The 21,511-nt window shown below is 37.9% G+C and overlaps 3 protein-coding genes across 3 annotated transcripts; 1 reads left to right on the top strand and 2 right to left on the bottom strand.

The window, feature by feature from the left end:
* Nucleotides 1–780: 780 nt before the first annotated feature.
* On the bottom strand, nucleotides 781–3,326 carry LOC116293759 (DENN domain-containing protein 10). The gene is made up of 9 exons (XM_031701224.2): nucleotides 3,282–3,326; nucleotides 2,966–3,165; nucleotides 2,846–2,878; nucleotides 2,494–2,692; nucleotides 2,309–2,420; nucleotides 2,056–2,225; nucleotides 1,925–1,963; nucleotides 1,660–1,754; nucleotides 781–1,584 (listed from the first exon to the last, which is right to left on the bottom strand). Exons 1-9 carry the CDS (start codon nucleotides 3,319–3,321, stop codon nucleotides 1,414–1,416), a joined length of 1,059 nt encoding a protein of 352 aa, XP_031557084.2. The 5' UTR covers nucleotides 3,322–3,326; the 3' UTR covers nucleotides 781–1,413.
* LOC116293758 (putative ATP-dependent RNA helicase DHX34) lies at nucleotides 3,160–10,211 on the top strand. Its single transcript, XM_031701223.2, has 16 exons — nucleotides 3,160–3,637; nucleotides 3,758–3,840; nucleotides 3,929–4,060; nucleotides 4,387–4,490; nucleotides 4,701–4,838; nucleotides 5,274–5,408; nucleotides 5,506–5,560; nucleotides 5,643–5,820; nucleotides 5,914–5,953; nucleotides 6,093–6,146; nucleotides 6,215–6,292; nucleotides 6,387–6,542; nucleotides 6,702–6,809; nucleotides 6,885–6,981; nucleotides 7,361–7,845; nucleotides 7,935–10,211. Exons 1-16 carry the CDS (start codon nucleotides 3,507–3,509, stop codon nucleotides 9,417–9,419), a joined length of 3,459 nt encoding a protein of 1,152 aa, XP_031557083.2. The 5' UTR covers nucleotides 3,160–3,506; the 3' UTR covers nucleotides 9,420–10,211.
* A 5,364-nt stretch (nucleotides 10,212–15,575) lies between these two features.
* On the bottom strand, nucleotides 15,576–20,474 carry LOC116293748 (uncharacterized). Its single transcript, XM_031701208.2, has one exon. The coding sequence runs from the start codon at nucleotides 20,160–20,162 to the stop codon at nucleotides 16,848–16,850; it is 3,315 nt and encodes a 1,104-aa protein (XP_031557068.2). The 5' UTR covers nucleotides 20,163–20,474; the 3' UTR covers nucleotides 15,576–16,847.
* Between the last annotated feature and the right edge of the window lie 1,037 nt (nucleotides 20,475–21,511).

The following is a 21,511-nucleotide window of genomic DNA, read 5'->3' as shown; positions in this document are numbered from 1 at the left end:
TAAAGGTTTTTCCTAGTCATATGCTAATGCTGTGACGTATGAGGAGGCATTTATGGTGTTCTCATTGTAATTCGAAACACCGGCTTCTATGTGAAAACGAACTTGCAATAATTTCTATAAGAGCAATGGGGGAAAACAATTGCAGAAGGGTGATAGATACTTTAAGAACATATTTTACTCAATGGACGGGGGTAGTAGATGAATCAATCTGTCTGCGAGATACATGACAAGAACAAATCTATATGGATCAACACGTTAATGAGGATATTGTAGAAAACACCTCACATTGGAAACACAAATCAGTTCGTTCCTGCTCCGCAAATGTCCGTGTCATGCTTATTTAAAAAGTGAGTATCCTAGACTAGCTATGGATGGTCTGGCCTGTAGTAGTTTTTTTCTGAACACAGTTGTGGCGCATTTGATTATATTCACATGAGAATTTGCGCCATATAATTATTTAATTATTATAATAATTCACTTTGACGATAAATAATTAGTGGTATCTTAGCTAGATCTATCATAATATTTTATGCCAGATTTTACAAAAAGATGAAAGTTTGCAAATCGTTATCCTCGAAATCTAATGACTGAAATATCTTTTGACTTTGCATGTACTCAACGTTCAAGCGAATGTAGCCACGAAAAACTACACTTTACGACTAAATATACGCCTCGTGCATCCACACTACTTAGACAATGTGATAACGCAATTTATCATATCTTTATCTTCAATAAGAGGATAGATACATAAAAAACTGAAGTAAATTTGTTACGCCGAAAAAGAAATATTGAATACTTTATTTTGTATCAAATTGCATTTTTTACATTTATACATCACAAAAAAAATTTTTTTCACATGTATTTAATTTATTTTTATTTATTTAATGTATTTAAGTTTTCTTCTCATACTGTGATTACCGATAGATTTGATACACAATTGTGTGTGATATGGCAAATATATGTGGTATGGCTTCATTTTAGCAAAAAGACAGGTTTACAAATGCACTAGCATGTGAACAAGCTGCACGCCAAAAGCTGACTTCTTCTGTGATAGCAAAGGTGGTACATTGTAGTCTAGCTTTGGTGCAAACATCTTTTGTTCATGATGCCTTACCAGTTATTGTTTGCTAAACCAGAATGCATGAAATTCATAAATGGCCTTTGAAAAACACCTCCTTTGCACCCTTGTGTTGAGTGGCCTGATTCTTTACTGAGTGTGTGCCAGACAATTCATAATATCAATCATTAATAATTGCTATGATAATTGCTATATTATTCTTTTGTTTCATTTATAGAAGTTACTTATTTAAAGAAATCTTCTAGTATCATTCGATTATTGCTAGATTTTTCTTCTGGTTTCTTATCCATTTATTTACTATCTTACTAATCCCAATTTTAAACATTAACCCATTCTCACACCATCCCTTCAGCAGCAGCTAAATTGAACAAAAAGTTTTCCATGATGGCTGTCAGCTTTCGTTGTTGTAGTCCTTCCAGAGTTATCTTTGGTTCAGAGCCTTCTTCAGTTTCAACAGCAAGTTTCTTCAGAGTACCAATCAGATCCTTGGTTTTGTTGGACAATTCCTGGAAAAAGTACAGAACATTTATGGTATTGCATGAAGGTCAGGAGGTGGGGATGCAGCTAGCTAATAAGCATACCTTGATAAACGTTTGATCACTTGAATTTTCATCTTTAGTTGCTTCCATCATAAACATGGCAATATCTTTATGGACTTTTCCCATCTGGAACATTTCTAGCAATAATAAAGAAGAGCATACAAGTTGATCATTGAATATAAAGTGTGAATAAGAGTTAAAAATACCTGAAAGGAAGATGAGTGCATGGGATTCCTGTGGAGAGGTTTACCACAGGAAAACCAACCACAATGAATTGTCTAAAAGATGCCATGAGTGGCATACTAACCTTTAGCATGCATCGGAATAGTTATCTCCCCTGCTCCAACTATGGTTTGAAGAGAAAATATGGGAAATAAAATGAGAAATGAAAGGAAACAATAACAAAGCATAACTATATTTATGTGTATCTTACATTACCATTAACAAAAAGGTCATAAATGTCAGTGTTATTCTCAATGGATGCATCTGTAAATCCAGCAATGTATGTAATGCTCGAACGCAAGTCGTTTATTTCATCCTCCTCCAAGTGGACATATGGGAAGAGTATTGACCAGTTCTGACGATGCCATACCAACAAAGGTAGTGCTCTATAGTGGACAAATGAGTAAATAAATGAATGCAAAATAAGCAAGTCAAACAATAAATGATTAATTATTATTGTAGGCCCAACCTGGTTATATCCAGCAGAGTATCTAGTCTTGGACTGTAAACAGCTACTCTTTTCTTCAGTAGTAACGCAGTGTATATCAGAATGGTTTCTACTCCAAATATGTTGACCACATCTAAAGAAATGTAATGCAATCAGAAAAAACACCTCCTCGCACTAGCTTTAAATATGGAAAACCATTTTTTTACCTTTGATTGATTTTTCTATGAAAGCTTTTCTTGGATCAAATTCCTTGACAGCAAAGATACTGTCATCTTCATCATCAGGGCAAACTCCTTTGGTGAACACTGATAGATAGTATTGTAGCATACTAGCAGGACTGCCTGTTACTATCAGTTTGTTGCATAATATTCTACACAGGCTCTTGTACTTCTCTGGGTTGAAGTCCTTTCATAAATAACATGAACATGCAGTTGGTTGGAAACATCACTGATGGTCACAGGGAGGGGAGGGGGGAAGGGTAGATCATGGATGAAATTAACACAATGCATGATTTAAAATTTTTGCTGCTGATGATGATAAGACTACAATTTTAGTTACCTTAGCCACAAGCACCAAAGTTACATGAGTAACCTAAGGAGAAAGAAAATCATAAAGACTGTGTTCAGCTTACGTCATGGTCTCAGATATCGTCGTTAAGTTTATTTTCACATAGCTCACCTTATTCATCTCAGCTGCGTTTTTGACAGCTGATGTAAACAGGTAGTACCATTTCTTGGATAACTGCCCATAACAAAATGGTATAATTTCCTGGCCTTTTTCTGCCTTCAAACAACATTTTCGAAGCAGAATTTGTCGAAAACTGGACGAGACGGAAGGGAAAGACCATGTCCAGAGAACCTCGTTATTTACGTCTTTCTCTACAGTAAAATAACCAAATAAAAAGACAATTACAAACATCAACAATTCAGTTTTAGTACCATTCTGAAATATCTACAGAATTTACGATATTGAAGTGATTGTGAGGTGATTTTACCAATGAGTGATAATGATATCAGTTCTCCAAGCACCGCCATCTTGAACACGGTCAAGGACTGGGAACAACCTATTGAGCCTTCAGTATGCTAGATCAGCTGATGTTCCACAGAAACAAAATGGCGGTAAATTAAAAGTTTGTACCAAAAAATGTAAAAAAAACTAGTGATAAATGCCTTCAATACAGCCTTATTATATCAGTATGAAGTACTAAGACTAATATATAATGTCTAAGACTAGACATAGTTATCATAGAAGAAAGTTCTCTTCAGAAGACGAGGAAGAAGACGTTGTATGGAAGGAGCATGAACAAGCTCTCTGTGAAACATTCTTTCGTCCACAGGACTTCATACAACGGTACGAACTTTATACTTTATAGAGAATGAATTTAATACATTGTCCACTAAAAATAAGAATTATTAAAAAAACAAGGATTTAAGGTTTTACCATAATTTATCTCGTGTGTCTGCTCCCCAGAGGAAGTGAAGACTACAAAGATTTCTGGCGTTTTCTTGATCGATACGAGGCATTTAGAAAAAGAACTGAGTCATCTAGAAATGGTATGACACAAGAATAATGTCATGTTTAGGTTACTGTGCCTAACCCAAATCAGATAAATTATTTTTCATTCCTTTATTATTTCGAAAGAGAAAAAAAGTCATTCAAGTTCAAAGACATCAAATTTGGGATTACCAATGACGTATGACAAGAGATATAAAGTAAATGTGTCTATCTTGACAAGCGACGTCATAGATGAGCAGAGATCAAAACACCGTAGAGGTAGGTTTGGACAACTTGTAATGCAATATAATTATTTATGATTATGCCTTACATCCTGCCTCTTCATGCAGTGGCACAATATTCTTATCTTGTTTTCATCTTTTATTTCATTTCCATTCATTCTATTATTAATCACTAATCTATTAATCAAGCAGTATCCAATGGATAGATTGAAATAATTCATTGGATAAGTTGATGCTGTTATCCAATAAATTTATCCACTGGATAAGATTTATTCATTGGATAGTGCTGTTTATTAATGTTATTTTATTAACAATGGTGTTTTTTATTGATCAATTCATTCATTCAGTTATTTGTGTTGACAGATAAAGAAAGAAGTAGATCAACCCAAAGAAGTCTGAAAACAAAACATATTGCGGAGTTTAGATCTATACTCCTGTATTATATTGACTTTTGTCAAAAACAAAAGGTACTATAAATGATGTTGATGATGGTGATGTTCATGATCATGATGATATCCATGATGATGATGATAATCATGATGATGCCTGGTAGTTACAATATTCTATAATTATTTATTTTCATACTAGAAAGGAAAACAATATCACAATTTTAACATTGATTGACTTTTCAACGATATTTTCACTGATTATGGGCATTTATGTACATTATTTATTAGTTCAACAAAATAGTAAAACTGAAAAAAGATCAGGCCAACCTTCCCATCAGCCAGTTCAGGGAGCAGATTGTAGAAGCTGTTGGAACACATCAGGTTGTGATAATTGCTGGTGATACAGGGTGTGGGAAATCTACCCAGGTTAGTCATATGTTACACTTCTCTTCTATCAAAGACAAAGGAATTTCTGGCAGTAACAAGGGATTATATTATCATTGGATAGAAAGTGTATTGTATGTTGTTAATGGTACTCGTGTATACTCTGGTCATGGGTCATATGTGAGTAGGGTAGCTTGTTAGTAAATTCTATCCTTTCATTAAAGGATTTTACTCCAGCTTATTTGATATTAATAATATTATTAATATAATATAATAATATAATATTAAATATTTCAATATTTTTGATATTTTAAAGGCCATTTTTTTAGCTTTTAACATTTAGTTTCTTTATGTTATTTTTAGCAGGACTCCCATTGATAGCAGCAATATTGTTGAAGGGTCGATATCCTGCATAAATATTCATGTTAAAGACAATAATGTATAGATCCATCCATGCATACTGTTGTTGTTTTGTAGGTTCCACAGTACTTATTGAATGCTGGCTTTACACAAATTGCCTGTACTCAACCCAGAAGAATAGCATGCATATCACTAGCAAAAAGAGTAGGATATGAAACCCTCAATGAGTATGGATCAGAAGTTGCTTATCAGGTTAGTATCTCATGCTAATACAGTAAATTGAATCAAAGAAATTTGATTCCTTCTCGAGCAAGACAAACATGTAGTATTTCACTCTTGTCTTATTTAGATTCGTTTTGAGGCAAGTAAGACAAAAGCAACAAGAATTCTATTCCTTACTGAAGGTAAAGTTACGATTATTTTTCAAATTCAATAAATTCAATTTATAAACTATTTCATTTATTTGACTTCTACTGTACATTCTAGGTTTACTATTGCGGCAGTTGTCATCAGATCCAGACCTCTCTCAGTACAATGTACTGATTGTAGATGAGGTTCACGAACGTCATCTCCATGGAGATTTCTTACTGGGAATGTTGCGATGTCTGATTGAAGGCCGTGCTGATCTCAAGATTGTTCTGATGTCTGCTACTATCAACATAAAGTAACCATTGAATCATACTTTGTATCTAATATTAACATTATATGTTGAATTCCAGAATATTGAGGGATTTTTTCTCTCTTTTTTGATTTACAGCCTGTTTTCTGGTTACTTTGAAGGGGCTCCAGTTATACAGGTAACACTTCGTGTTCTGCTCTTTACCTCCGTAACTTGTTTACTATAATAATAATATTGATTAATATTTAATATTGATCATTGGTAGGGTAGACTATACAAGCTTTGACTGACCAATATTGCATGTATAATTGTTGCAGGTTCCTGGCCGCTTGTATCCAATCCAAGTCCAATACCACCCACCTTCAGCTGAGGTATTCACATTTCAAGTGTTAAACATGACTAAGAGTACACATCCAATACTTTTTCTTATTGTCATCAGAAAGAGAAACCATCAAGCCGTGCAGAGCGACTAGATCCATCACCATACCTTAGAATTATGCAACTTATTGACAAAAAGGTATTAAAAGCATCACTCCTGTAGTGCTATCTGCCTTCTATTCCCAGAGTCACTTGAAATTATTACTCTAATCATTTCTAATGTCTCCTGTCAGTACCCTCCCACAGAGCGTGGTGACCTGTTGATGTTCTTGAGTGGAATGGCAGAGATTGCTGCTGTTGTTAATGCTGCAAAAGAATATGCTCAAAAGACTCGTCGCTGGATTATTCTTCCTCTTCACAGTTCGTTATCAGTTGAGGAACAAGACAAGGTTAGAATGTCGTAGCACGAAATGTGCTTCGAGTTATCTGGTACTTCTGTAAATATATATCATCTAAGGTCAGAGTGGCTTGCTTAACCCGCTACCCAGCCAATGATAGAATCCTGTTTCGTTAGCAGTAACCGGCATGTCCTTCCTCTTGTCGTATAGGTATTTGACGTGCCACCTGATGGTGTTCGGAAGTGTGTAGTGTCTACGAACATTGCCGAGACGTCTATTACTATAGATGGCATTCGATTCATTGTTGACTCTGGGAAGGTAAGAGATAATACAGCCGAACAAAACATTGTCTTACTCGGCCCAGGCATCTGACACAATGCTGTGCTCGTTTAGGTTAAGGAGATGAGCTTTGACGCTCAGGAGAAGATGCAACGACTCAAGGAGTTTTGGATAAGCCAAGCAAGCGCCGAGCAAAGAAAAGGCCGAGCAGGTAGGTACTAGTCAGTAAAACTGTTATCTTGTCTTATTCCTGTCATCTCCATTCATGGTAAATGAAAAAAATGAAAAATGAAACAAGTTCCGTAGGTCTGCAAGTTCGGCTATGTGTCTCATAATCAGTGTAAGCATAGTTAATATTAACTATGGTTAAGTAACTCGATCTCTAACAAATAATAAACTTCAAAACATCGCGCGTGTAAGCACAAAAGGACATCAGATTATCTGGCCAACCCTTCCTGTTCTACATGTCCTATGTGGCGTACCCATTTTGCAAATGACATGAGAAATTCCAGTGTAGATGAGATGTGAATGTTATAGACAACCCAGGCGTGTTTGTTGTGTTGATTATTGTTATTTTTCACACTTCAAAGGTCGTACTGGTCCTGGTGTCTGCTTTCGCCTTTATTCTGAAAATGATTACCACGCGTTCTCTCAGTACGCCACGCCCGAGATTCAACGTACGCCGTTAGATTCCACTATCTTACAGATGGTAGCACTAGGAATCAATGATGTGCGTTCTTTTGCATTCATTGAACCACCTCCTTCTTCAAGCATTGAAAACTCCGTCTTCACTTTGAAGCAGCAAGGAGCGCTAACCGAGGATGAGGCCTTGACTCCTATTGGTCAGATGTTGTCTCGCCTTCCTGTAGATGTGGTTATTGGTAAGATGCTTCTAATGGGGTCTGTCTTTCATTTGACTGACCCTGTCATGATCATAGCTGCTGGACTTAGTGTCCAGTCTCCCTACACCAGGCGCTTGGATCACGACCCGGATGTGACGTCACTACGAGAAGAACTGGAATCTGATCATGGCGACCCGTTTACTTTATTGAATGCTTATGATGAGTGGATCCAGGTGAGTTTGAAGTCGATGTATAGCTAAAGAATATCAAGAAGTATCATATAAAGAGTTAGTTTTAACTTCATTGAGGTATGGTTTTTCAGGTCAAAAGTCGCCATGGTTACCAGTCAAGGAAGTGGTGTAAAAGGCGTGGTCTGGAGGAACAAAGATTCTACGAGATGACCAAACTAAAGAATCAGTTCGAGGATCTGTTACACGATCATGGCCTTGTAGAACGAGAAGAAAAAGACGAGTCGGATGAAGACGAGATCGAAAAGGAAAAATTCAAGCGGCGTCAGTTAAAAAGAATGAAACGAGATCATCAAAAATCCACCCGACGTCGAAAGCTTTTAAAACTTGACCAAGATGAGGACGAGGAGGATGACACGGAGCCTGGTAAAGACATCCGAGACCTAGAATTCAAAATGACCCATGATTTGGACAAACTGCTGGAAGACAGCAGCGAAAGAAGACGTTTCACATTAAGAGATATCAACCTCCTGAAGATTATTTTATGTAGCGGGCTTTACCCAAATCTAGCGATACCTGACGAAACGAACTCGTTCAAGAGAGATTCGGAACAAACGTTCCATACCAAATGTAAGCAGTATCTGCTATTGCACCCAACGGGTGTCTTCGCTAACCAACCTGATATACTGCAACCACAAGAAGTACGTGACTTCCATCAGTCACATGATCAATCACGTGATATCTTTAGTGGCTCCCATCAACTTTTAGCATATGTTTCACTCTTAGAAACTAACAAACCTTATTTGGTCAACGCTATGCGAGTCCCAGGCCTCCAGACTTTGCTCTTGTTTGCTCGTAGTCTGGACACTAATGCTGATCTAACTCGTGTTGTCGCAGATGCGTGGTTGGAAGTTCATTTTGCTGACGTCAAGTCTGCCCAGGATGCGATATCCGCTGTCCTGCAATTAAGAATAACGTGGGCACGACTGCTGGAGCTTAGGCTCGAGGCGAATTCACAAACTAGGAAGACCGATAAGTTGACAGGCGTCGAACGAAACAAGTGTCGAGATCTCGAAACACTCTTGGCTCAGAAGCTGAGCGAGTTTTTGGACAGTAATATTCGATATTCCATCACAAGGTTACTTTCATCTGATGAAAAACATCTTTATGTCGGGCCGAATGACACAAGGAACATTAATGCTCAATTTAGTGAAGCACTCCCTTTCCAAAGTCCCTCAACGTCCGTTAACGTCCATCCCATCAAGGGGGGTATCCAGATCAATGAATACTTAACGTATAACTGCCTTCAAGATCAAATTATGGCGGAGGCTTCGTCAGATGCCGCTCAATTTATACAAAAACACTGGAAATGTGTAAAGTGTGGAGTCAAAATGGTGGTTATTGTGTTAGAAAGATTGCAACACGAAAATGATTGTCATGGTAACGGCGAGTTTGAAGACTCAGCAGCTTCGACTGTTTCCTCTAGTTTCACCCCAGTCGAAGAATCTTCTCGATCCTCAGTAGATCATCTGAGAAAACCTTACTTTTGTGCTGAATGTTCTAAACAATATTCATTTACTAGTACTGAGATACTAAGGCACCGAAAAACACACCACTAGATGGTGATCAAATATGACAGCAAATAAGCCAATCCGGCATACAGTCAATTCAAAAAATGTTGTCGTCGACCAACTCAAGTCTACGCGACTGGACCGAAAGGAACTCTGGGTAGCAATCATTGAAGCTTAGTTGACCCCATAAATTTATCTGACTAGTTATGCCTGGTTTACAGCACGAACCTTCGTAGGCGAGCGGGAAGTGTTGAAGGAAACGTTTTTTAAATGCCTTCATACTTTCGGAATTGTGAACTGAATCATAACTACTTTGTTTTTCTTTTCCTAAACCCAAAGACATGCATTTGATGGATTGTTTCTCGCCATTATTATCTTATTTCTAGCGGGAACAATTAATTCAGAACGAATATTTAACCGCTTCAGTGATTTTTACCCATATTCCTTTCGGTCCAGTCGCGTAGGCTTGTTCCGGTCGACGACAACGTTTTTTGAATTGACTGTATTCTTTGAAATCCCAACAGCGCACTATTAAATACCGTTTGTTGAGTGTAGTAGCTAATCCTTAGCGCCAGATGGGCTGTCTAGTTCTAGATGATGCTATTTTTAACTGAAGATGCGTCCTGGAAAGGGAAGCAGTTTGACTGACATCTGTTATCCTGATGCCGCAGTGTGGGGCCGGGTTAAAAATAGGCACCGCAATTTGGAGTCGTCCGATATTAATTGTCAGATGTACACTAATTTCAAAGACGTTTCTTTGGAAATGACTAGAAATGACAGTAGCTTTTTATATAATAGCTAGTTTGATATTTAATAAAACTGTAGGGCGGATGTTTTTAATCCCCAAGTCTTAATGGGTTAGATTAATCTTACAAATTCATGAGGAAGGTTTACAATATGCGGAAAAGTCGAAATAAAAGTTACCAAGGCCTTCCCCACCCCCTTAGATGAAATAAATCATGAAATACTATGTTTTCCCATCTTTCTCAATTGCACATGAAAACCGAATATGCATTTACACAGTTTTGTTAGCCACTGGCCATTAAGTGCTACCCTCTTAAAATTCAGGACTTTTTTAAATATATGGCGTACCACAGGGAGCCAATAACGTTATCCTAGATCCTTTTGTTTAATTAAGAACAAAAGAAGGTTTAGACTAAAGGTGAGAAATTCGGGATAAAATCGCATGCGCAGTGGAATCGATTCTTAAACTATAAAAAGGCTTATTGATCATTGAGATAAGTGAAACCACTTCTCCTGTCCGTAGGCCATCAAACCAAGAGTACTTTGATTCATTTATCATGACCAGTCTCATTTCTCAGGCCTTACGTCTAGGTTTTTGTTCATAACACCTGTCCTTTTTTAATCAAACGACTGACTCGCGTTACCGTTAAATAGATGTTTGCATCAAGAGATTTTCGCTTAGTAACCAACACGTCTCGCTTCAATCGCGCCGGACTGATACCACTCAGTGATAACATATTCTGGCATCTTGTTTCTGTCCGTTTTCTTTGTTTTTCTTAATTGGTCTTTGCGTTTGTGTTTCTCACGTATTTTTAGATTACCTTTGGCGGGAATCCAGAAGAGAAATCTGATTTTAAAATTTCGTGTTAATGGTAACCATGGTTGCAAAATAGCTGTAAGCTGCAATTTAGCGTCGAGAACATCAACGTTTTTCTCTGGAGGGGAAAAATTTAAAGTGAAGCGTTAGAATCTATAATTATTGGATTCTGCTAAAACCTCCCAGAGTTAACTCACAATACCGGAAACATATTCGTAAACAATAAACCCGGACACTATTTGATTTTTTAGTTGTTTTTTTTTTTGTTTTTTTTTTGTTTTTTGTTGTTTTTTTTTTGCTTTTCAAATTCATATTCAACTGAACGATTGTAAATGTAAAGTTTTTGTCTTTCTATTAAGTTTATCCGGCTATTCACAATGTCTTTAATTTGGCCTTGTTTAAGGTGGTCAAAGATTGGTTCCATACTCTATATTTACTGATATGACGTAGACTGATGGCTATCTCAGATGATCAGCGTTTGAGCGTCGATGTGTAAGTGACAGGTAGGTGCTTACTGTCGACTGATATTCATCTTAGACGTGCTAGAACACTAGAAAACGATTCGTTTTCTACCTTGACTATCTTTCTCATTCAGTGTGGTCAGTCTGTGTTGAGAAAATTTATCAAATCTGAAGTATTTAGAGGTCACTGAGTACGTTGTCTTTGTCACGTAGTAACAAATGGAAATTATTGGTTTTCTTTTTTGCATTTTCCAACCGTCACATCACCGACCGGATGCCAAGCTGTGTTGATGTGCTAACCGCTGACCTGTTTTCAGCAAGTACTGCTATTATTTTAAAGCCTCAAACATTTTTAATAGTGGAAATTATTTAATCTAATTCTATAATCCTAAAAGACATAAGTAGTACTAAGCAGAAGTCGACGTGGTAGATTCATGAACTCGAATCCAGACTGAGGATGTGGTTTGCCATAACGAGAAAAGACTCGCAAACAAGTAGCTGTTGAAATGATGTAAACAGCATTATCCACCGGACTGCTCAGGCAATACCAGGTCGCTGCCTTGCCTGGATGGTGCTGTGGTCTCATCATAAAATCACTGTTCGAATTATGCCTCGTTTTAAGAGCAGGAGTAGAAAGATACAGCCCTGTTCTGATAATGATGTTGATGCAGCCATGTTCTTCACCAAGCCAGTTATGAGGCCCAACTTGACTGTATTTGGGAAGACCAATGTGACAAATGACTCTTGTTTAAGTCATCCTGAACTCAAGTTGAACTCAAAGGAAACAAGTCCTATAAAGATTCTAAGTCGAATGGACGATCCAGAGGAAGTTTTTGAATTTTCTCCCTCTCCGAGCAGCTTAAGTCGTCACAGTGTGTCTTTGCCGATATGCAACACCGCGACCTTACATGTTACTAATGGAAGACTTTCCAGTTGTCGAAGTTCTGTGGACTTCTCTCGACTCCATACATTTCAGACCAATACAGCAAGTGGCAGCCTGATGGTAAAGCCGCGACAAGAAAGTGGAGACAAGTCTGGGGTTTTGCGCGGGGAAAAAATCTTCGAAAAATGCGATGTTTGGAGAAAATTGGAAACCAGGGCAAATGACAGTGATCAGAAGCCGTCAGCTGATAATACTATTGACAGGCAAAATATCGAAAAGTTGGTAACCCATTCTGAGGTCAACCCCTCTAGCAAAGATTTTGATATTTTAGAGTGGACAGCAAATCCAGAAAAAATTTATCGTTCTATCTTAAGTTTCAAGCAAAAAAGGCTATCTGATAATACGAGTTTGAGCATAGAAAATATAGCAAGTCAGCAACCGCTAGTCGTCCATGATTTGGAAGATTATCAACGTTCTTCTTTTTCTCCTGAGGTGCTAGTCTTTTCAACAGTAGAAAATAATCTTAAAGATGAATTAGAAAACATTCTAACGAATTCAAAGATTGACCTAAACTTTTGCTACAACTCTAAGAACCTCACGCCGCTCCATTTGGCAGCACAGCTTGGCTTTACTCAATGCGTTCAAGTTTTATTGAAATACGGTTCCAATGTAAACTGTTTAAACTCGGACAACCATTCACCTCTGTATATGGCATTCACTAGACAACAGTATGAATGTGCTATACTTTTAATAGAAGCAGGAGCAGATATCCAACAGTTTACCACTCAAAAGGTAAACGAATTTAAAACTGCTAGAAAGTTTTTTCGGACTTATAAGCGCACTTTTGTCACCGACGTCTGATGCTAAATCATATCGGAAGGTGATATCCAGTTTCATCAGCTCAACAATATTTTTATTCCATTTTTCATTTTCTTTCCTATTATCTAACAATGACTGTTCTCGACTTAGTTTGTTATTTGTAAGCACATTGTTATTATCCGCATAGAACAAGTAGATGTTAGTATTGGTTAAAGGCGGTCAACACGAATGTAATTGCTTCCAAATCCTACACCAGAAAATAGTAATTTCTTCCAAATTAACATCTCAGATTTAAAGTTGCAATATGCTTCGTCCCTGTCTCTTATTAACCGCCTTCAATTTGAATGATTGATTTTCTCGATACTTGAATCGGCTAACAAGCTCCATACAGTCGACAAAAGCTTGGTAATTTTCTGGTTTTTGGAAATTGGATTTGATAATGAACCTCTAATTTCCTTAGCAATACAAATTTAGGTAATTGATTCTCAGCTCTGTCGTGTATACAAGACAAGCCAACCTAACGATCAGGGTTTAACTACCAAGAGACAATTCACAAAATCTATCGTCCATTTAGAAAAATAGATCAATATAAATGATGTCAATGTGTAAGCCTTTCCCACAGATCGTTTGAAAAGACGGGATTTCTCAATAGTTTGGCAAGCTTCATTACGAACAATGAACCGTCGCACATTTAATAGCATGAATTCAGCCAATATACTTGAACAGCTGTAACTAAAGCAAATTATTATATTCGGTTATTCCAAATAGAAACAGACGTTCAATAACAAAAACTAGTTATAAATTTTCCTAGCGTTTTGGACAGTTTGATTACCTGGCCGCTCTAAAAGTGTGCGGCAGTCAGTTCTAGACGGATTAGTCTCGATAGATATCAGTCAGCCAGCGATAGGCATCAAACCAGATTCATGTACTAACAATTTCAATAGTTATTTATAATCTTCATGTGAATCATGTGAGTGCAAAGCTCTTATGCAAGCCATTTTTACGTTGAGCGGGAAGGAAATTAAATCTTTAAAAAAGAATTCAATCTCCACATCGTGTAGAGTTTTTTTTTGTTTTGGTTTCGTTGGATCCGATGATAGTCCGGCCAGGCTATGTTGTCTGACACTCCCCACTGACAAACTGAAAATACCCCGGACACCAAAAAGGGTTCTCCTGCTGAGGCAACTGTCGTCCAGTAGTCTACAGTTTACTGTCAGTCTTTTTGTTATCGAACTTCGTACACAAAAATACCGATTATGATTGCTCAAGTCTTAATCAAGTAACTGGTATCCAAACGAGCCGTCGGTGTATTTTTGTTCTTATTTTAACGTATTAAGACCGTAACCTATTCTGTATGCCGCGTTCAGCTTTAACCCTCCTAGTGTTGGTTGATCAGGTTGTCCACGAATAAAGCCAGGCAATTTTATTTCATTTTGTATATTTCGGCATTGGAACTCCAGAAAAGTAGCTATAGTTTGGAGCTGGCCAGAATTCAATCAAAAAGAAATAAGACAATGGTTTGAACCGATGAATCCTTTGTTTTGCAACCTTGTTTCAAAAGTGTTGCAGTTTCCTCTTGCCGATAACAATACGACAACATTATATAGAACTGATCAGTTTAGTCATTTCGTGAAAGCAGGTGTTAACATTTCAACTTTATGATAAATGCATACTTTTCTTTAGTCTTTAGTAAAAAACAAGACAAAGTTAACTACTTGAACTGAGATCGAATTCAAATGAGGCAGCCCTTTATCTCAGACTGACATGGCTTCCCGTTGGGCCTTACTTAGTTTTAATGGATTGAGATTTCCTATATTATATAGATTTCAATTCGTAATACTCCAGAATTGCCGCAAATCTCTCATTCAACATGCAGACTTATCCTTCTCTTTCTCGTTTGCTTTTCTCTTCTTCCGTTCTATTACGGTCTTTAATTTATTTATTTAATTAATCTTTTTTATTTCCCTTGACTGTATGAATCCAGCGGGGTTGATCAACATTAGTAACAATAACACCCTTAGAAACAGCTGATCATGCAGCGAACAGCAGCAGTCGAGATGGCATATTTGATTTCTATATTTAGCTGCACTTTTGTCACGTCACTTTTGTTCAAATTCAAATGAACAACCCGCTCGGCTCTTATAGAAGAGGATTCAGTTCTAGTGACCTTGCGGCAAGCTTGCGGTAATGCTTACATGAATGAACTAATTGCTGTCAAAAGATAATGGTTCAAAGGATTTCATGTCATGTACTTGAATCTAATAGGTTTCGTTTTATCCATCCGCGCATGTCGTTTGTCTCGAGGCCTCTCCTGAAGGATTGCAGGCGGCACTCGCTCTAAAAACCCCGTTAATTAGCCGATTCGGATTTTTAGCACTCTACTCGTTGAAAAACAACGATGTAGCCTGAAATATTAGTCCTGTGTTCCTCAAACCACATTTTCATGGCAGGCGATGATACGAAGACCGAAAGTGGTTCTGGGTAAAACGGTTTTATTACTATCTTATTTGATCTAAATATAGAATCTTCAAATAAATACCTTAAAACCTTATATTATTATAATATATAATATAAACATACGTATATAAATTATTGAAACACTATATAAATATATATTATACACCGTTCTCATAATGGCTGTGTTCCCAATAAAAGATACAAAAGCACATGAAGTACGTTTATTCTGTTTGGACCTGAATTCGCGCTATCCACCTTTATCTTGACGGGGTGACTTTGTGTTGGTGCGCTCGTCAGCCATTATGAAAACATTATGAGCAATGATCTATCCGTGGCTATAGTAGGGTTAGTCGGGCATTTCTCACAAAGAAAGGCACCGGTTATAAATTAGACCGGGGGGGGGGGGGGGGGGGGGGGCTGGTGCAAATGGAGATAAAGTCTTTTTTTTAATGAAAACTTTAAACATCAAGGGTCACAAAAATTTTTGCAAACATTTGATAGGGTCAACAATAGTTGTGCAGCAGGAAAGGGCCTTTCAAAAACATGCAGGCAGATCAAAAGTATAATGCACCAGCCCCACCCCTCCCTCCACCCGTAATTAATGACCGGTTGCTTAGCGATTTGTCCTAGGAAAAACTAGCAGGTTTTCACTCCGACGATGACACACAAAGTAAAACTGGTCAATACTTGAAATGAAAAGGCATAAACAGGGAAATCACATGCCCAATAAGCCTGAAGCGAGATGACGTTTTACCCCCGTCTCTAGACCATAATCCTTTTCACACTGCTTTTGTTTTTTAATTATGACTATTGTTCCTGTATTCCTAAATTTTAATATGAAAGAATTTTAAAAACTATTATGGTATAGAGTCGGGGGTAAAACGTCATCTCGTTTCAGCCATATTTGAGATGCGTTTCATTTCATTTTTCTTTTCTTTTTTATACCTCCAATCTATTATAACTACAAGTCTCTCTCTCTCTATATATATATATATATAATTCACAGAAAACAGTTAGGAGAAATGGCAAAATATAGTAAACTAATTAGATTAAGAAAGCTGTGAAATCCAGAAGTAGAAAATATGATTTAGGGTTGGAGAATAAATCTATGATAATTTCATACCGTCAATGACGGGCCAGAAGACGTGTATTTGACTATATCTTCTAGAAGTTAAAAGGAAGACTGGTAACGAGCTCTTTCAGACGGACATAGAGCTTTTTATTTCAATCCCACAATGCATTGCAACACGATGTCGTTACCAGTCTTTCTTGGAACAAGTCACGTGATTCAGTGGTTAAAGAGGAGTGTTCAGTACAGACCTCATATACTCACTAGACATGTTCCTTATCATGGATATCTCCCCAATACGAGCTCTAGTATATGCACCCATGTCTGTTCCACATTCAATAAAAAAGATAGCACACTTATAATGACACCTTCGTAACGCGGAATGCACAGGCGCAAATCCATCTTGGTCTGTCAAGTTGACTTTAGCTCCATACTGTATTAAAGTATGTATGCTTTCAAGGTCACCCGAAGCAGCTGCTTTGTGCAGAAGGGATTTTCCACTGGGGCTGAGCTGGTTCACGTCGAGACGGTCCTTTTCGATCACATCACGAATTTCTGAAGCCGAACTTTCACCAACTGCACTTAAAAGCATCGCAGAGGGCGAGAATGAAATCTTTCTTGCGCGACTTTCAGATTCAACAGAACCTTTTTCTCGTCTGGGGCTTAGTGATTTTAACGAGTTGGCCCCCTCGATTCCTCCGAAGAAATGCTTTCTCAGTCTAAGAATGACTTTGACAAGTATTGGGACTGCTTTATGTTCCCCTTTCTGGAGCCTTGCACCAAAAATATCCATCTCACCTTCCTCTTCATCCAGAAAATATTTCTTTAACGGCTTACTTGTCTTTTTCATTACTCCAGTCTTTTCTCCAGCTTCCAAAACATAACTCGAGATGGACTTGAGTTCCTCGCGGAAATCTTGCTCGGTGGCGATACCTGTCTGACATTCACAATAATCACTTTCACATCCGAAAAATGAGTCGCTCAGATCACTTGTTCCGACACTTGATGTAGGAGATGCGATTGGATGCCGGTTCAATAAATACTCGTTGAGACGAATAGTCGAGGAATAGTTTTCGAATGGTATCCGAGTTGGTCCGGGAAAACATTCACTTAACCTGGTGTTAAGGATCTCGTGGTCTTGTAAACGTAAAGGAGGCATCGTTAGATCTGTGAACGCACCTCTATCTTCAACATAAGATGATTCAGAGTAATCGCTGCCTCCGAGGTAAGAAACAGTTGATGACCCACTGGAATGGCTTCCCACAGAGTGATGCGCACTTCGAGGCGAAAGGTACACGTCCTCTTGTCTCTCGCCTCGCGCAGGCCTTTGGTTAGATAGTACTGGATCCGCTAGCCTTCCCTTTGGTGAAAAGCAAAGGCTGCTTGTGTTAGAATATGGTTGCAAGATGACAGGTGTACTGGGTTCACTACTGTATGGAGACTCATAATAATGATCCTTCCACGCATCACGGGGGGAGTCTGTATTCGACTCAATATATCCACTATCAGTAGGTGACATGACAGCAAGTAATAATGGACGGTTTATTGCAGCCATTTCCTCCTTCAAATTACCTATTTCACCAGGATCTATCAGTTCCTTCAGTTTTTCTTCCAGGTTTTCTTTAGCGGGTTTCTGGCAAGGCATGTAATTGCGTGCAGCAAATTTGGGTTTAGGTGTTTTGTTTCTTTGCTTCTTTCGTTGTGGTCGAGTAGTCCTGAGGTTGCTACCAAGAACTGTGTCACAATCCATAGTAAGAGATTCTTCACTAGATGTCAAGGGCAACTCTACTGAACGCACTCGCACCTTTCTTAATGCTGTCTTATTGCTTGCACAACGATGTCTGGTGTTTTTATGGAGTGTATTGTTTTGATGATCATTAACATTAAAACAATCGACCGCAATCTCTTTGAGGGTACTTGTGTTGTGCTTTGTATTGTAGTTTACTAAGCCACTGTTAGCCGTTGTATTGTTGCTAAGCAGACATAAATCATCGCTACCATTTCCAGGACAATAAACATCTTTACACCTTGATATTCTGTCTTTTCGTTCTATTTGCATTTGTATTTTCTCGCCTTCTTCATCACGTTCAGTGTCCATGGTTCTGTGAACTGTATTTGTGATCTCCTCAACTTCTTTCTCACTCAATACATCATCAAATAAAGGCATATTTCCTTTAGTAGCCCTTCTGTTTATTACTGATTCGCACTGAGTTCTACTTTCTTTTGGCTCATTAATCAGACTTTCGGCATTCTTTAATTGCTTCTCAGCAGAATGAGAATTACATGTGTATGACTTGACAAAGTTATGATTGAGCACATCGTGTTTAGATAAACCTGGGTCAATCCTAATCGGTGTGTCATCATCACAAAAATCATAGTTACAATTCAACCTGTCAGGGTCATTATCATTCCTTTGGTAAGTCACCTCATCAACCCCAACATCTTCGTAGCAGACGTTTTCACTTGCCGGTAACACTGTACTTCTTACAACATAACGAGGGATTATTGACTTGTTTTCTTCCACTGAAGCAAAATCTTGGCTCATATTTATGTTACCAGAGTCTCTCCTTTCTTGTGTAATGTCTTTTTCATGATTGCTTTCAAAATGAAACACACGAGGTTGGAATGGTAAAGGTTTAGTTGTGTGTTCATGTTCCTGTGGACTTACCCCAGCAACACTAATAGTGTATCCGTACCTTAATGTGCCACAGGATGAAGTCTCCAACTTTTCCATGTCTTTTACCAGATTTTCCATGCTTTGTTGCTCAGATGGTTCCTCCACCATTACTTGTTTATTGTCCACCTTCAGCTCGTCGTTTCCGGATACTTTTACGTTGATAATGTCATCACTTGACCATTCATTTCTTTTGACAGAGCTAGAATCACTTGTTGATTCTATATGTTCAGATTCAATTATATCAGTACCCTGCTTCATAAAGTTTCCAGACGGAATGACGCTCACAGATATTGCCCTATGAGTCGTGAAAGGTGTCGTATGAGACTTATTGATTTCAAGAGGTTCTTCATCCTCATCAGCATTCATAATCTTATTATGTTTGTCGGCAGAACACAAGGCTGGAAGGCTAGTGGTCGGTTCAAGTGTTCCATCCAAAGTTTGTTTTAGTCTTTGTGCCTCATTTAAGTGAGAGTCTTTGTCATTCCCGACAGGGATGATGAGAAAAGAAGTGTTACGTTCAACAATACCATCGTCCCAACCACTCATCAAGTCTTCGTCGACCGTCGGGTTTCGCGTATGGTTGTAATAAGGTTCACGAGGTCCTGACAAAACCTTGATGTCAACATTCGGTACAGAATTATTATTATCGACACTAAGAGCAAAACTTAAGTCATCGCAATCCATGGGCATTCGTTTCTCTAATTTACGCTCAAGACCTTCGACCCTTTGTGTTAAGTATTGAAGCCGGTTGACGATAGCCATGTCATAATCCCTGAACGTCCTGTCGGAACTTGTTCGTTCAGAACAATCAGAATCGTTACACAATGCCAACTCAATATTCCCTGGGTTTCTGGATGTCGTCATCTCACAAGATCTTTGGTGTGAACCATGCAAGAACACGATGAACGACCGTCAACTAACTCCAGTGTTAATGTGATGTTATGCGACGGCGGTGAATAATGTTACGGCTTGATGACGCGGTGTGCATCTCCTGGGAGTTCAAACAAACAAACTAAAGCCAAACAGTCATCATACCCAAACCAACGATGACTCGACTTAACTTGTCATCACTTTAACTAACAGTATTTCAACATAACAGCCATAATAACAAACTATAAAATAAAGGGTCATCTTCAAAAATTCTTTCACAAGAAATTCATAGTCAAGTATTGCATGTATCGGGTTCCTTGGGCGCTGATATTAAAATACCGAACATCAAATCTTAAAACCCATTGTTTTTAGCTGATCTTATTGGGTATTCCAATTAGCGCTGCTTAAAACTATATTAACTATGATTTTTTATTGGACATCGCTCGTGATCACCGCGACGTTCATTGGATCAGAAAAGCTTCTCTTGTTGTCACAGTCTGTACAGTAGGAAAGACAGAAGATTTTTGGCAAACTAAAAAAGGTAGTTGAGTGGTTTTGGTGTACAATATAGGGAGTAATAGTATTGACACTAGAATTTGAATATTTGGTACAAAGTTAGACAACATCACAGTAGCAAATCAATCTCATTGTAAACATAAGTCTACAATTGTTTGTTTTTAAGAACCGAAAAAATGATCTATTTGGAGAAATTACGAAAAGAGTTTTCCATACTTCCTCAGTGTCGATGCTGAAAACGAGATCTTGATCATTTAGCTCTTGAAATAATTGATTTTGCCCTTCTGCTAGCTATCTTATCTTGAAGGTCACTCAAAGATTATATCAAACATTTTTGGAAAGAAAAGTAAACGTAATCGATCAAAGCAAAGTAGCCCATAATTGCTGTCATTTTCTGGTGTCAACGAGTGGCCACTAACAAGAATAACATAGTATTGCAAACGAACACTATGTTCTTCAAAAGAAACAGATGAAAGTTGGCAGTTTGATCAGTTAACCTAAGCCAGCGCTTAAGAGTGATAATTCATATTTCTTTCTGACAAGTTCTAAATCTATTACTTGACAGCCCAGACGCTGCGGTTTAATTGCTATCTTGCATTCCTTTTTTAGTTGACAATTGTTGTCTAGAATGTCTTAACAGAGAAAATACAAAAGACAGACTAACTGAACTTTGTAACTATAACTTTAATGGTTATTTCCGTATCGTGATATGCTGACGTTCGTCTCTTTCCGTTAGTCTGGTCGAGAATTAGAGTTTTGGAGACAAAAATAAAACAGATATTCAGTGATTAACTCTAGGTGACCGTGCATTCCTGTACAGGATGATG

The sequence above is a fragment of the Actinia tenebrosa genome, unplaced genomic scaffold (genome assembly GCF_029948245.1).
Source record: "Actinia tenebrosa isolate PJP-AT-01 unplaced genomic scaffold, QUT_ActTen_1.0 PGA_scaffold12__29_contigs__length_12842862, whole genome shotgun sequence".
NCBI lineage: Eukaryota > Metazoa > Cnidaria > Anthozoa > Actiniaria > Actiniidae > Actinia > Actinia tenebrosa.
This window is presented reverse-complemented; position numbering and strand designations above follow the sequence as displayed.

Bases quoted from the DNA above. Each gene is read 5' to 3' on its own strand.
- LOC116293759 (XM_031701224.2), bottom strand. From the start codon at position 3,321: ATGGCGGTGCTTGGAGAACTGATATCATTATCACTCATTG. The intron at 2,421-2,493 runs GTAAAAAAATGG...ACATTTCTTTAG, and splicing joins CATAGAAAAATCAATCAAAG to ATGTGGTCAACATATTTGGA. The intron at 1,585-1,659 runs GTATGCTTATTA...TACTTTTTCCAG, and splicing joins GTGATCAAACGTTTATCAAG to GAATTGTCCAACAAAACCAA.
- LOC116293758 (XM_031701223.2), top strand. From the start codon at position 3,507: ATGTCTAAGACTAGACATAGTTATCATAGAAGAAAGTTCTCTTCAGAA. The intron at 3,638-3,757 runs GTACGAACTTTA...TCTGCTCCCCAG, and splicing joins CCACAGGACTTCATACAACG to AGGAAGTGAAGACTACAAAG. The intron at 6,543-6,701 runs GTTAGAATGTCG...CTTGTCGTATAG, and splicing joins CAGTTGAGGAACAAGACAAG to GTATTTGACGTGCCACCTGA.
- LOC116293748 (XM_031701208.2), bottom strand. From the start codon at position 20,162: ATGACGACATCCAGAAACCCAGGGAATATTGAGTTGGCATTGTGTAAC.